General features: G+C 39.4%; 1 protein-coding gene across 1 annotated transcript in view; it reads left to right on the top strand.

Annotated features, from left to right (window-relative positions):
- The first annotated feature begins 367 nt into the window (after nt 1-367).
- The window catches only part of LOC145767047 (uncharacterized), a 36,871-nt gene continuing 22,300 nt past the window's right edge, over nt 368-14,938 (top strand). The window contains exons 1-2 of the mRNA XM_082578784.1: nt 368-672; nt 7,158-7,254. Of these exons, the coding sequence (XP_082434910.1) occupies nt 422-672; nt 7,158-7,254 (348 nt within the window). The 5' untranslated portion in view covers nt 368-421. The remainder of the gene's footprint in view (nt 673-7,157; nt 7,255-14,938) is intronic.

Here is a 14,938-nt window from a genome sequence, read left to right as displayed (position 1 = left end):
TGGCTGCCTGCTGCTTTAAGGCTTGGAGCAGAGAATCTCAGAATGAGGGATTAAGTTGAAAATGCAAAGTTAATTTTTGCTGGCAGAAGTCAAAGACGTTTTATCAGTTATAATAATAAAACAAGCTAAATGCGACTTTATCTTTGAAAATTAGGTTTTAGAAATATGTTTTAGTCAATTTACTGCAGCTCTAAACGCAGGGTAGTTACTTTGTTTTGGATATATACTTAATTGATGTCTTGTATAAATGTATCAATCTTGATATCGCTTGTTTGTTGCAAATGTTTCAAACCAACTAAAAATCTGTCATTGCTATATTTTTTAGATCTGTTTTCAGTTGATTTGAATGTTTGCACAAGTCGCAAAATTTGATTTAATAATTGCCCTCATAGTCTCTCAACTGCTTATTTTGAAACAAAAAATGGCCACTTATCATAAACACTTTGGTTTAGTGTTGTCGAAGAGTGAAAGTGATCTCAACAGAATTCGAATGGCTAGTTACAGAAAGGACCGTCTTATTTCGAAAATAAAGGAAATTATTTCCGTGGTTCATGATCCTATTTCTGGAGACTCTCAACACTTCAAACACTCAATGGATACAAACAAATTTGGTCAAGGTATTATAGCAACAGTGAAGAAAACTCAACCTCTGGATAATGAAGCTGATCAAAGGTTTGCAAAACATTTACATGATTTCGCTTTAGCCTACTATGTGAAAAAAGAGTCGAAGTGTTTTAGGTGCAGACAGTTAGGCGCCGGTCAAAGAGGCGAGCACATTGAGGCATTAGGAAATTTAGATGCGGAGCACTGTGGCACTCGGTCATTTAGGTTCTACTCCTAGTAAAGTCTACAGATTTTATCAGCTTGGCAGGTAAGGCAATGCTTTTCACACAAAATGTTATATCGAACAGAAAAATATGTTTTGTTACTGTGCATGCATTTATTTGTTGTTAGTTATGGCTTCAGTGAGTGAAGCTGCTTTATCCGGCAATGCTTTTCACACAAAATGTTATATTGAACAGAAAATTCATAGGCGTCGAAATAGGGTAGGCTGGGTGGGCGACGCCCACCCTGCCTTGAAACGAGAGTGGGCAAAATATGTTTTGCCCACCCTGTTTTCATGACACTTATGAAGTGTTCGTTACAATTATTTCCGTTTTTGTTAAACGCTGAATTATCCAACCAACTGCAACGCAATTTGTTCTACGCTATGTCTCTCGCTAGGTATCCGACAGAACAAAGCAATTCCACAACAACGCTACGTTAAAAAAAGGCCTTTGGGCACGATTTGATAACAAGCCAATACGCTGTAAAACTGCCGAACTCATCTCTCTCTCTCTCGTGACACGTTGCACGTTGAAAACCTGTCTAGAGCAGAAAGCCAGGCCAATTAGAATCCGCGTGGCCTAGCTTTTTGTGGTAATCGAAATTGCGCTGAAAAGCCTGTCTGTACTTGAAACGCTAAATCTGATGCGCGCATTTACCGCACTCTCTTCTAAAAGGACATGTCGTACGTTTCCTCTATTTATGTATTGAATATCGTCGCGGTTAGAAACAAAAATCTGCATCTGCAAACCATTTTCTGTACTCACTTCATTGTTGTTGCTATGGCAACTGCCATACGCTGGCAATTCCTGGTGAGAGAAAGCCACGTTTGATCTTTTCTCCGAATGGTCTCACTTTCATTACGTCACAATCAAACTTCAGTTCTGGGTCAGCGTAAGGGAATATGAATTGGATATCATAATGAACATGACAATAAAATAACCGATACAAACTAAAGACGTACTGAAACAATCGCAAAGGAAAGCATAAAAGAAGTTTGTTTAGTTTAGCATTGCTCATAAGATCGCAAGGCGCAAGAAAGCAAACATCAAAGCTATTAAAGCTTAATTGCTGCAGCGACGTTAAACGCAGTCTTTGTGAGAAACAGAAAGACTAACCATTGCGAATTCACGAACATACACATTCAATGTAATCTGTTTGAAAACTCTCGCCTACCCAGAATTCCTCTCTTTCTAAGAAAAAATCGACGCCTATGTATATATTGTTTCTTTAATGGGCTTGTTCGCCATTTCTTTGTTGTTAGTCCAGGTTTGCGTCGGCGAAAGCTTTTTCAATGAATTATTCAAGTTTCCGAACATGACTGAGTTCACTTTTAGTTAAGTCGAATAATAACTACCGTACACTAAATATCAGTAAAAACTGTACCGTAGCCTATATTCAAGAGGGTGGTAGGCTTGAGTGAAGGGTAAGTTAGTTTACTGTGAAAAACCCAGACTGGGTTTAATAACAAGCTAAGTCGCACCACTCACTGAAGCCATGACTAACAAGAAATAAATGCACGAGCACATGCATTAACAAAATAATATATTTTTTTGTTCAATATAACAGTTTGTGTGAAAAGCGTTGCCCTGTGACCCCTCATGCTGATACAATTTGCAGACTTTACTAGGAATACCACCTAAATGACCGGGCGCCACAGTGCTCTGCATCTAAATATCCTGGCGCCACAGTGTGTGCACCTATTTGACAGGCGCCTAACTGTCTGCACCTAAAAGACGTGCTCCGGTGAAAAAAGCAATACTGTATTTACTTGATTGTAAGCCGCGGCTTATAAAGTTTTTTTTCCATCATGTTTGTGGCTTAAATTCAAGGGCGGTTTACAATCAAAGGCGGCTTACATTTTTTCTTTTTTGTTTTTGCCCTTTTCCTTGTCGACTTTGCCATAGATGTTTTGCCGTACTGCGTTGTCTGATGCTGACAATTGTGAAGTTGTGACATGCATTTTAAATTGTCACATACATTTATGACGTGCATTCGAAAGAAAAAAGGAGTTGTCAGTTTTATTTATGGTCAGGGTTGCCAACCTTGCGGTTTTCAAAATTATATTGTAAAATTATAAGATCATATAACAGTATTTGCGGCTTACATTCAAGGGCGGCTTACATTAAATTTTTAACACTATCACATGCGGCTTACAATCAAGGGCGGCTTACAATCAAGCGCGGCTTACAATCAAGTAAATACGGTATATATCTTGCAATGCATTGAAAATCGTAGAAGTTTTGTGAAAATTGTTAAACATTTTAATGTGCTTTTAATTCCTTTGCTTAAAAGCAAAGGAATTTGCACTAATTACCTTTAGTTTATCAGTTTAAGAACAATTTTTTTTGCATGCTAGCTAAGTTGTTTGTATGTTTAATGTTTATGTTAATCTTACATATATGTAATTGTCTTTTAATTAAGGATGTGCCGATTAATCGGCATCGGAATCGGCAGGTATCGGCAATTTTTGGAGAATCGGAATCGGCATCGGAAAAACTTGCCGATTCTTTATCAAAGTTTCCTATTCAAAAGTAGCGCGAGCGCATGGAAATACCGATCAAAGAACGGCTTCTTTGAACAGCCGCATCAGCATCAACTGTGTCGAACCGATAATAGACCCTCAGCTCCCTCGGGAACAAGCCGGCTTTCGCCACGGAAGATCAACCGTAGACCAGGTCACTCTGATGACCCAAGACATCGAGGATAGCTTCTCGGCAAAAAAGAAGGCTGGCGCCGTGTTTGTCGATCTCACGGCTGCCTACGACACTGTATGGCACAGCGGCCTTACCTGCAAACTACTCCATCTCCTTTCTGACAGGCACATGGTCCATATGATTATGGAACTTGTGCAAAACCGCAGCTTTACCCTTTCCACCGGTAGCGGCCGACGAAGTAGACTACGTCGACTCAGGAACGGCGTCCCACAGGGCTCTGTCCTGGCTCCCCTCCTCTTTAACACTTACATCTATGACCTGCCTGACACCATCTCCAGGAAGTATGCTTACGCAGACGACCCGCCTCTCCTGCATCCAGCCGGAGATTGGCAGTCAATGGAGAGGAACCTAAGCCAGGACATGTCAACTATACCAACATATCTCCAGAAATGGAAGCTACAGCTCAGCAAGGCAAAGACAGTGTCGGCGGCCTTCCATCTAAACAACAAGGAAGCAAAACGTGACATCAACATTACCATCGATGACGAACACCTCCCCTACTGCGCCGAACCCACCTACCTCGGCGTAACCCTGGACAGGTCACTCACGTACCGACGACACCTGGAGTCACTGCGCAAAAAACTATCGGCGCGCATTGCACTTTTGAGGCGGCTGGCGGGTTCCGGCTGGGGAGCTGATGCAAAAACTCTTCGCACAGCTACCTTGGCCCTCGTCCATTCTACCACTGAGTACTGCGCACCAGTGTGGTGCCGCAGCTCTCACACCCGCCACATTGACACCGCCATCAATGACGCACTACGCACTGTGACTGGATGCCTGCGTCCCACTCCAACGGACTGCCTTCCCATCCTTGCAGGCATCCAACCTGCTGAGCTTCGCCGTAAAGGAGCCATGATTTCCCTTGCTCGTCGCGCACTGGACTCCGACCACCTCCTCCACAGTACACTTCAGCGCCTACCTGGAGGACAGCAGCGACTGAAATCAAGACGCCCATTTGTGCCCGCCGCACGACAGCTTCTGAACAACGTTGAAGGTCTTGGAATAAGTGTGGCACACTGGACGAACTACACATGGAACATGGAGTGGCAAAACAACACCTTCCGACTCCGTGATTTCCTACCCGACGTCGATCCCCACCCTCCGGGAATGACCCTCGCAAGACTTGCGTGGGTCTGGCTTAACCGGCGTCGGTCGCTTTCGTTCAGACATGTGCGCCCCCCTGGTATGTACCTGCCTCGGCCGACTTGGGTCAAGCTCAACAGAATCTGAACCGGAGTCGGTCGCTTCCATTCCAACATGCACAAGTGGGGTCTGGCTCCCTCATCGGCCTACGGATGCGGCGCGGAGGAACAAACTGCTAACCATATCATTCTCGAATGTCCCATCTACAAGGCACCAAATGGAACGCATGGTATAGCAACGCTGGGTGAAGCTACACTCACCTGGCTCTCCACCACCTGCCCTGAAATTTGATCTAGTCTCAAACGAAAGAAGAAGAAGTGGCATTAAAATATTGCCAAATTTCTTGAATTTACAGATTTTTAATGTGCGGTAGCACGTTCTAAATTTTTTCCGATTCGGATGAAATTTTTTTTGTAGGTGTTTTTTCTTCATATGTAACAATAATCAGGGGTAGCCCATTCAATTCTCAAAAAAAAAACATTTTAAGGACCACCCTACTGTCCAATTCTTCTTTGAAAGCTTGCTTCTTAAAAAAATGGACTTGGACTTGATTTACAAAAAACAGGTTTTGCTTTCGGTTTTAAGTGAATAGAAACTTTTTTCTTAAACATTTTCCAAAAAAAACTAAGAAAAATTTCTAAGTTAAAGCTGAAACTTGCCTTTCCCTCTCCATTAGTAAAGCTTCTTCTGTCTGTTAAACTTGTGATGATACGAGACGTTTTTTTCTTACCTGAAACTTGATCTAGCACCGAAATGTCCTGACTGGGTAACTTTGACATGTTTGATTAATTGTACAAATTCACTGAGAAACCAGAAAATACTGAAACCAATAAACAACTGTTGATAAATTTTATTTCTGACCATAGTCAGTCACTGCAGGATCAATTTAACTTCTACTTTGGTGATTTGAACTTTCAGAGTTTTTCGTGGGTTTCCAGTCCGTTTCTTGCACACATTGATTCATAAAAATTACCAACATCGGAATTAAATCAATTCATTGAACTGACCTGTGACACTACTTTGAATAAATGAATGTGTTGCATCCGAGAGTGAGCTTGATGAAATTTTGGATACAAGCTTCACACGAGTATCCACAACTATCTCAGAAAGCTTTGAAATGTGAATCTTTGTGAAGGTGGATTTTCTGCACTAGTTACAATAAAAGCAAAGTATCGTTCCCGACTTGAATCGAAGATAAACTTCTATTGAGTCTTTCAAGTATTACACCTCGTTTGGATATGCTGTACTCAAATGTGCAAGCTCAAGGCTCGCACTAAATGTAGCATTCTTTCTAAAACTAACTACTGTTTGTGACTAGGGATGCCCAAAGTAGAATTTCGAATCCTTAAGATTCGAATCCATCCAGAATCGAATCTAAAAACCGCTTTTTTATAGGGTAATTGGATTCGGAAATAAGACGGAGAAAGGAAAAAAAATTATAAACATTTTTTTTTTAAAAAAATGCTCCGCCGATCCGCAAAACGCCTACAAGTCACGTGCGTCGTGCATGCCAATGCGTTTCTGCATGTGATTAAAAGAGGTCCCTTACGTGCGTGTGCGCGCGTGTGTTGTTTTGAGAGAACAAAGGCAAGAAGAAGAAAACGATTGAACTTGAGAATGAGAACTTCTTAAAATGATGGCTTTGTAAAGCTTCTTTTTCATGCTGTTATGTGTATTTTCTCAATAAACAGAAAAGGTTAAAAATTGACGCCGAGGATTCTAGAATAGGATTCGAAATTCTAGATCTGAAAATACATTCTAGAATAATTCTAGAATAGGCAATTATTCTCCTTTAGGCATCCCTATTTGTGACTTAGCAAGAAACTAGTGACATTTATTCGTTACAAGGGGAGGAGGAAGGGGGGGTAAGTAGTGGTCCATGACTGAGACACAATTTTTTTTATGTGGTCCTTCAATCTCAAAAGATAGAGAACCTCTGATCTAACCCAACCATGGAACATGTTGAGCCCATGTTCCACTGGCACGTGAACGGTTTGCCGTTGCCCGAATCTAGATTTACTTTCCAATGCATTGGTAAGCTTTTGAGTTCCACTTTTCCTTCCATGGAGGTGTCTTTTGAATTTGGTTGCAACGAGCCATTTCGTTTTGGAACACAACCTTTTCCTCTTCCTCCCTGACCACACCAAGCATGATATCATTTTCCAATGATGTGCTTCTCTTGGACCTTGGTGTGGCCCAAATACGAAAGTTTCTGTTTTGACTATTTTAGCATCTAAGGATATGTCCGTTTTAATTTGGTCCAAAATTTGTTTATTTGTTATTTTAGCTGTGCAAGAAACACGCAGCATCCTTCTCCAACATCATAATCTTACAACATACCGTACTTGAAATGATAGTTTTCATTTATGCAGGCCATTATGTTTTTAAAATCTTTTCAATTTCTACATATCAAAACTTTTTTGCATCATGGTTTTGACATGTGCATTTATTTTTGTCCACAAATTTGTTCAGACAAAAAGATAAACTTCCTGGTTTTCAAGCAATGGAAACAGACGGTACTGCATCATCCAGCACAGCAGCTCAAAATGCCCCCATACCTTTAGAACAAGTAAGATGTTCAGTGTTCAGTAATTAATGAGGTAATGGTTTTAGTTGTAGCACAATCAGCGACGGTTAGTGAATTTCATTTACTCTGTTTATAAAAGTGTTATTCTAAGCATGATAATTTAAACATTTTTATTACTGTTTAGGCTTTTCATAAAATACGTCCGCAATCAGGGGGGAAGGGGTTGCACGTTGCGGACTTTTGCAGACAAGGGGAGAGAGGGAGATCTAGGGATGCGGACATCCTTTTTCATAGTAAAAACAACAAACAACAGAATCATTTTGCCAATCGTGTTACCCGCGTTTCCATACCGATTTTACAACCAGGTTTTGCATCTGATTATGAAACCAGAACCAGTTCAGATACGCGCAAAAATCAACAATGTAGTAGGTTATGGCATCACCATCGTCTGAGTTGGGTTGGACATCTTGAACGAATGGATGAGAACAATTTGTTTGACAAAGCGAGTCTGGAATAAGGTAGTGGCAGGAAAAATGAGAAAAGAAAGGTCAAAGAAAGGGGTCTGCTACTATTCGGTGAGTCCGATTCGGTGAGTTCCTAACCCCAAACCCTAAAACGGCAATGATAATTAGCCTATGGTACCCGATAATTTAAAAAAAAAATTCAAAAAATCCCCGAATAGGGAATCGGACTCACCGAATTGGACTCATCGAATTGGACTCACCGAATCGGACTCACCGAATCGGACTCACCGAAACGGGCCATTCTGCAAAGAAAGCGTGGATGAAAACGTGAAAGATGACATAAACAAAAGAAACCTGGAAATTAAAGATGTCAACAATAGAGAGAGATGGATGAGTCGCTGCAGACAACTGGTCGACCCTGACGTTTCGGGACAAGACCAGGCTTCTTTGAAGCAAAATGGATGATGATGATGTACTGTAGTAGGTTATGGTATGTCCATTTCAGAGTAAGTGATCCCTTAGAACCGGTTCCAAATTGGAACCAGATCCAAGTTATGGAATCAAAATAAGATATATATATACATATAAGGGTGTTCCTTTTTTTCCCCATTTTTGAAATTCAAAATGCCTGGGGTTCCACCTGGTGGTATTTGGGGTAAAAAGTTTACACCCCAAATTTTTTCAATTATGACGTCATATTGAGGTGGTCCACAAGGTTTGAAATTTTTGGCCCTCAAAATCTCGAAATTTGGCCGTATCTTCGGAACCACTCATCATAGATCGACAAAATTACTGTCAAAATACGCAGAAGGACCGGTTTCCTATACCTGATGTAGAGAATATTAAGGTCTATCTGCTTCAGAAAAAAAGTTGTTTCAAAAAATCTGATTTTCGGTCTATTTTCTCCTGATGAACAGAGATCAGATGATCAAGATAAAAAGTTTTTCTGTATTTTTCCACTCTTGGAAGCTGCTTTTGCGTAATAGTAGTCCTTGTTCGTTTTGCAAGAGATGAAACGCCGAAACGGTAATAATTGAAGGTATTACTATTATAATGATGTAACCGTTGAAGAGATATGTTGCTCACCTGCTTTAGATTTTGATTAAGTGTCATTACGGCATTAAGGTCAAGTATTAGTTAAAGGCATATTCAATGAAATTTTCAAACTGGAATTAAGCATTAAAATGCGTAAACTGAACACTCAAGAATACATTTTTAAAAAAATTACCAAAAAAAAATTGTTTTCAAGGGCGCTGGCAAGGCCCAAAGTCCAATGTTTCATTTATTTTTTATTTTTTTCAAAATGACCAAAAAGTGGAAACACTGCTAGAGTATACGTCATAAATGCCAAGAGCTCCAGCAATATCAAAAGTATTTTCGTGCGCTGGGTTGCAAAGTTCGGACCTGTTGCGTTCAAAGGAGTTTTGCAGGATAGTTTTACACGTTTTATTAAGTTTCTAGGATATTTCGTTGAGTAATAGTAGCAATGTTACGAGAAAGGTGAGGTACGGTAGTATAATTCTAGTAGCATTGCTAAAAAGTAAATATTCATAAAATCAATATTGCATCATTGTTTGACTATTGTAGAAACAATGTTGCATCATAGCAAATACTATGCCTGACTTTTGTGTTGTGCTTGGCTGTGACACGACAGCATTGCATAAAGTTATTATGTTTGGGTTTCCCAAAGACAGTACACAAAAAAAGGAAATGGAATAAATTTGTCAACACCACAACTTGTCATTGGAGTGGACCAAAACCACACCACAGAATTTGTAGTCTGCATTTTCAAGAAGCAGACTTCAAAAATTTTCTTCAATTTTAAATGGGATATGCCAAAAGACTTGACTTGACACCCGGTGCATGTCCATCAATCTATCCTTCTCCACCAGAAACTAGTGCAACAGCTGAAAGATCACATTTGACTTCTTCCTGGCGACCAGCTTATAGAAGACGCCAAGTTAATGAAGTAATGTTGATTTTATGGTTCATTGTATTTATTTAGAATTACAGTATTAGGTTTTGATAACCTGTACGGTACCCCAGGGCCTAATTTACAACAAGGCCATTAACCTAGGACAGGGGTTCCCAACATGTGGGTCGCGACCCCAACTGGGGTCGCCTGACAATTTGCCTGGGGTCACCTGAGGCCTTCTGAAAAGTTTAGAATTTTATTAGTTTAGAAACTTTGCCACAAGTATTCCAAGATACAATGAAAAGCGTTGTACAGTAAGTGTCGTGAATTTTGTAAAAGCTAGTGCTTTAAACAGCCGCCTATTTTCAAAAGTTTGCAGTGAATTGGATACATCCAGTAATGTTCTGTTATTTCACACTAGTGTGAGATGGTTGTCCAGAGGCAAAGTTTGGAAACGTGTTTTTGACCTTAGTGATGAATTAAAAACATTTTTTAATCAAAAATCTAAACCACAGTTTGAAACACTTTTCGGCGACAAAAACCAACTTCACAAAATTGCTTGGTGTCAAACTCGTATGTTTACTTTGTCATTCTGTACTTGTTTGCGCCAGCAGCAAAAAATAAAATTGAATGAATTGAATTCACTTTAGGCCTATAACATCGTTAAAAACAGAGTGAAATGGTTCACCAGGCATTTGATAATTAAAGTAACTTGCGTTCTTCTAGGCTACTAGGTTACCAGAAGAACGCAACCTAGTATGGTAGCCTATAGTCACCAGAAGAACGCAAGTTACTTTAATTATAACATCATTATTGTATTGTGAAGAAAGGGGCATTCTTCCCGGCTATCAGCACAAGGCTGAGCACTCACTAGTACAGCGAGCAGTTGCGATTCGCTAACCATAACGGTTTAGCTTCCACGCTAGCCATTCAGACCATCCAATCAACAATATGTTTCTCGGCAGCCGAGAGCCCAGCCTCATGGGCGAAACACGGTGTCTATCGCTGTCAATTCTTGCTACAAATCAGCTGCCGAGAAACATCATTATTGTATGCGTGGTTTATATACAGACGAAATCGGTTAATAGTATACTGCTTAAACGTATCAACCGTTTATTTGAATCAAAACCTGAAATCCCAAACCAAATCCAATCTAATGTTAAGTAAAAACATCGGTTAAACGAATACCGCTTAAAAGAATAAGTCGGATAAAAGCATCAGGATTTGCTTCTAGTTTGCATACTTCATTCATTTAATCGTATAATTGTGCCTGTTAGCGAAAAGAGAATGTCTCTTTTTTGCTTCACATAATTGTCTGCAATGTTTAAAGGCGAAATGAAGCAGAGGTGAGACATACGCATGCGATCAAAACAAAGACAAGTGTCTGTAATCCCAGGCCATAATCTTATGTGCTAGACATCACACTACAAAGAACCGATTTTCGCACAGCTGGGCTTCATTAAAACAGAAAAGCAGACAAAAGGAATCACACTTCCCAATAAAGAAGTTTAAATACTTTTGATGTCATCCGTCGGCGACTGGCCTTCCAAGGAATGGACACGGACAAATTATTTCAGCTTGAGAGGGAAGTGTTGGAAAGCATGTCCAAAAGTTTAAACCAGAAAACTTTGGAGAATTTTTTTTAAATTGCTGAAAAAAAGTAGCCTACTGTTGTGAAATGCAGTGCGTAATTTCATTTGTGCACTTTCGTTCAGTTGAAGAATATTGCAAATTAATTATTTTACCAGACAGCGCAAAAGACTTGAAAAAAAAAAACTTTGCGATTTCAAAACAAACAATGAGTGTGAGCCGTGTTTTTCTACCATACCACTATTTTCGTAGGCCACGTTCCATACTCACAACTACACAGCTGGTGCGGAGCTAAAAATAGCACGGTTGAATCAAAAACGTCAACGTCAAAGTTCGCGTTGTGACGTCACAAAGATCGGTTAGATTAAAAGAAGTCCGATTGCTGCAGTTTGCAAAAAAATGCTTTGATTGTAAATGCTCTCCCAGTCAGCAAAGCTGGTCTTTTTTACATTGTTTCAACGTCTGCAGATGATAAATCATGGAAAATGGACCAGTTTTGCTGGCTGGAACATACAGCACAGTGTTATGTAACACAGAAGTAGTAAACTCTTTAAAATTTTCGTAGGCCATGTTCCATACTCAAAATTACACAGCTGGTGCGGAGCTAAAAATAGCACGCTTGAATCAAAAACATCAACGTCAAAGTTCGCGTTGTGACATCACAGATATCGGTGAGATTAAAAGAAGTCCGATTGCCGCCGTTTGCAGAAAAATGCTTTGATCATAAATGCTCTCCCAGTCAGGAAAGCTGGTTTTTTTTACATTGTTTCAACGTCTGCAGATGATAAATCAATGCAAAAAGGACCAGTTTTGCTGGCTGGAAAACACAGCATAGTGTTATGTAACACAGAACTAGTAAACTCTTTAAAGTTTAACCAGACTCGTAAACAGTTGTAGGAAGTATCAGTTGTAATGTGCGTTGCAGCCTAGTCAGCACAGACATCTTCCCAACAATTACGCCCATTCACAATAAACCTTTTTTTTTAGTAAATTGGTTAAACGAATCAATCGGATAATCGTATCAAAACGTCTGGCAAATAGGTAATTCGATTAACCGGTTTCGTCTGTAGTTGTCAATTTTTAGGTGCTTTAGGTTACTATAAATTTTTTTCAGCCACAGACATATACAACCAAGCAACCACACGGCATTTAACATAATGGATTAAAATTGAACATAAACTATAAGCTACAAACGTTTTCGGCCATACACACGTTAGCCCTTATCAAGTAACAAAAAATAACTGCTTATCATATCTACAATGAAAATGAATGACTGATCTAAACACTGAATTGAAAAACGAAATGCAAAATGAAACGGCAGAACAGAAGAAAGGCACATCACGTGGCGTTTAAATTACACCAGGCAAAGACGCAACATATGACGTATCAAGAAAAGACGTTGAGTAGATAAGAAGCACCTGAGGCAAACAACTGTGTATTGAGGCGAGGATTGTATGATTTTATTAGCAAAGCCTCGTGGATTTTAGTGTCGAATTCGGTGAAACATTTACGCATAATTCTAAAGGACTCCAAGGATGGTTTGTTATTTGAACATGTTTGACAATCGAATATGTGATCTTTAATGGCACTTTGCTTGTTCAAATTAGTTAAATCCAAGTGCTCCCTCACTCTCGTGGCCAAATGCCGCGTAGACATACCGATGTATGTACAATTCGCGTCATGCGAACAAGTGAACTTGTACACGACATTTGAACACAAGTAGGAGGGAGTCCTAGATTTAAGCTGAAAATAATAGCCAACTTTGAACGTTTTATACACAGGAACAATATCCACGTTGAACTTCATTTTGATAAAACTTGACATATTACTGACAAAGCGTCTCGATGCTTTACCCACAAAGGGAACTGTAAGGCAGTTTTTCCATTCACGTTCGTCCGCTTGAGAGTGCGTAGAACGTGAATCCAAAAACCCCCTCAGCACCTTATTGAAAAACCATGTGGGGTAGTTGTTCGCAATAAAACAAGACCGTAAACGATTGACTTCAACATTAAAATTATCAAAATTAGAGCAAATATCTTGTGCTCGCTTGAGCAGGCATTTAATTAATCCAGATTTGTAGGTTGAAGGACATACAGCATTAAAATTGAGAAGGAGGTTGGTATTGGTTGGTTTTCGCCAAACCCAAGTGTCAAATTTGTTTTTATTAATTTTAATTTCGACATCGAGAAAGGGAATGGTCTGGTTGGCTTTTTCTACCGTGAAAGTTATATTAGGATGTTGCGAGTTGAGAATGTTGAGAAACTGCATACAAGATTTATCATCATTAAATATAGCAAAAACGTCGTCAACATAACGTAGGTACAATTTAGGATGGCAGTTCACATCAGTTTCAGAAAAAATCTTTTGTTCAATATGTGCCAAAAAGAAATTAGCAAGCGTTGGACCCAGAGGCGAGCCCATTGCCACACCATCAATTTGTTTATATAATTTGTCTTTGTATAAAAACATACCTTCGGTGGCTATGTGCAACAGTTTTATAAAAATTTCTTTTTTGATAGGTGGTTGGTTGGGTTGATCTTGCGAAAAAATACAATTGGCGATAATGTTTATAGTTTCTTTTAAAGGAACATTGGTGAATAATGACTTTACATCGAAACTAACCATCAGTTGATTGGTAGCACACTGGAATTTATTGAGTTTTTCCAAAAAATCGTTAGTAGAATTGAGCATGTAATCATTCGGTATATAAGGTTTGATAATAGAGTCCAAAAAGCCAACCAGACCATTCCCTTTCTCGATGTCGAAATTAAAATTAATAAAAACAAATTTGACACTTGGGTTTGGCGAAAACCAACCAATACCAACCTCCTTCTCAATTTTAATGCTGTATGTCCTTCAACCTACAAATCTGGATTAATTAAATGCCTGCTCAAGCGAGCACAAGATATTTGCTCTAATTTTGATAATTTTAATGTTGAAGTCAATCGTTTACGGTCTTGTTTTATTGCGAACAACTACCCCACATGGTTTTTCAATAAGGTGCTGAGGGGGTTTTTGGTTTCACGTTCTACGCACTCTCAAGCGGACGAACGTGAATGGAAAAACTGCCTTACAGTTCCCTTTGTGGGTAAAGCATCGAGACGCTTTGTCAGTAATATGTCAAGTTTTATCAAAATGAAGTTCAACGTGGATATTGTTCCTGTGTATAAAACGTTCAAAGTTGGCTATTATTTTCAGCTTAAATCTAGGACTCCCTCCTACTTGTGTTCAAATGTCGTGTACAAGTTCACTTGTTCGCATGACGCGAATTGTACATACATCGGTATGTCTACGCGGCATTTGGCCACGAGAGTGAGGGAGCACTTGGATTTAACTAATTTGAACAAGCAAAGTGCCATTAAAGATCACATATTCGATTGTCAAACATGTTCAAATAACAAACCATCCTTGGAGTCCTTTAGAATTATGCGTAAATGTTTCACCGAATTCGACACTAAAATCCACGAGGCTTTGCTAATAAAATCATACAATCCTCGCTTCAATACACAGTTGTTTGCCTCAGGTGCTTCTTATCTACTCAACGTCTTTTCTTGATACGTCATATGTTGCGTCTTTGCCTGGTGTAATTTAAACGCCACGTGATGTGCCTTTCTTCTGTTCTGCCGTTTCATTTTGCATTTCGTTTTTCAATTCAGTGTTTAGATCAGTCATTCATTTTCATTGTAGATATGATAAGCAGTTATTTTTTGTTACTTGATAAGGGCTAACGTGTGTATGGCCGAAAACGTTTGTAGCT

The sequence above is a fragment of the Aplidium turbinatum genome, chromosome 3 (genome assembly GCF_918807975.1).
Source record: "Aplidium turbinatum chromosome 3, kaAplTurb1.1, whole genome shotgun sequence".
NCBI lineage: Eukaryota > Metazoa > Chordata > Ascidiacea > Aplousobranchia > Polyclinidae > Aplidium > Aplidium turbinatum.
This window is presented reverse-complemented; position numbering and strand designations above follow the sequence as displayed.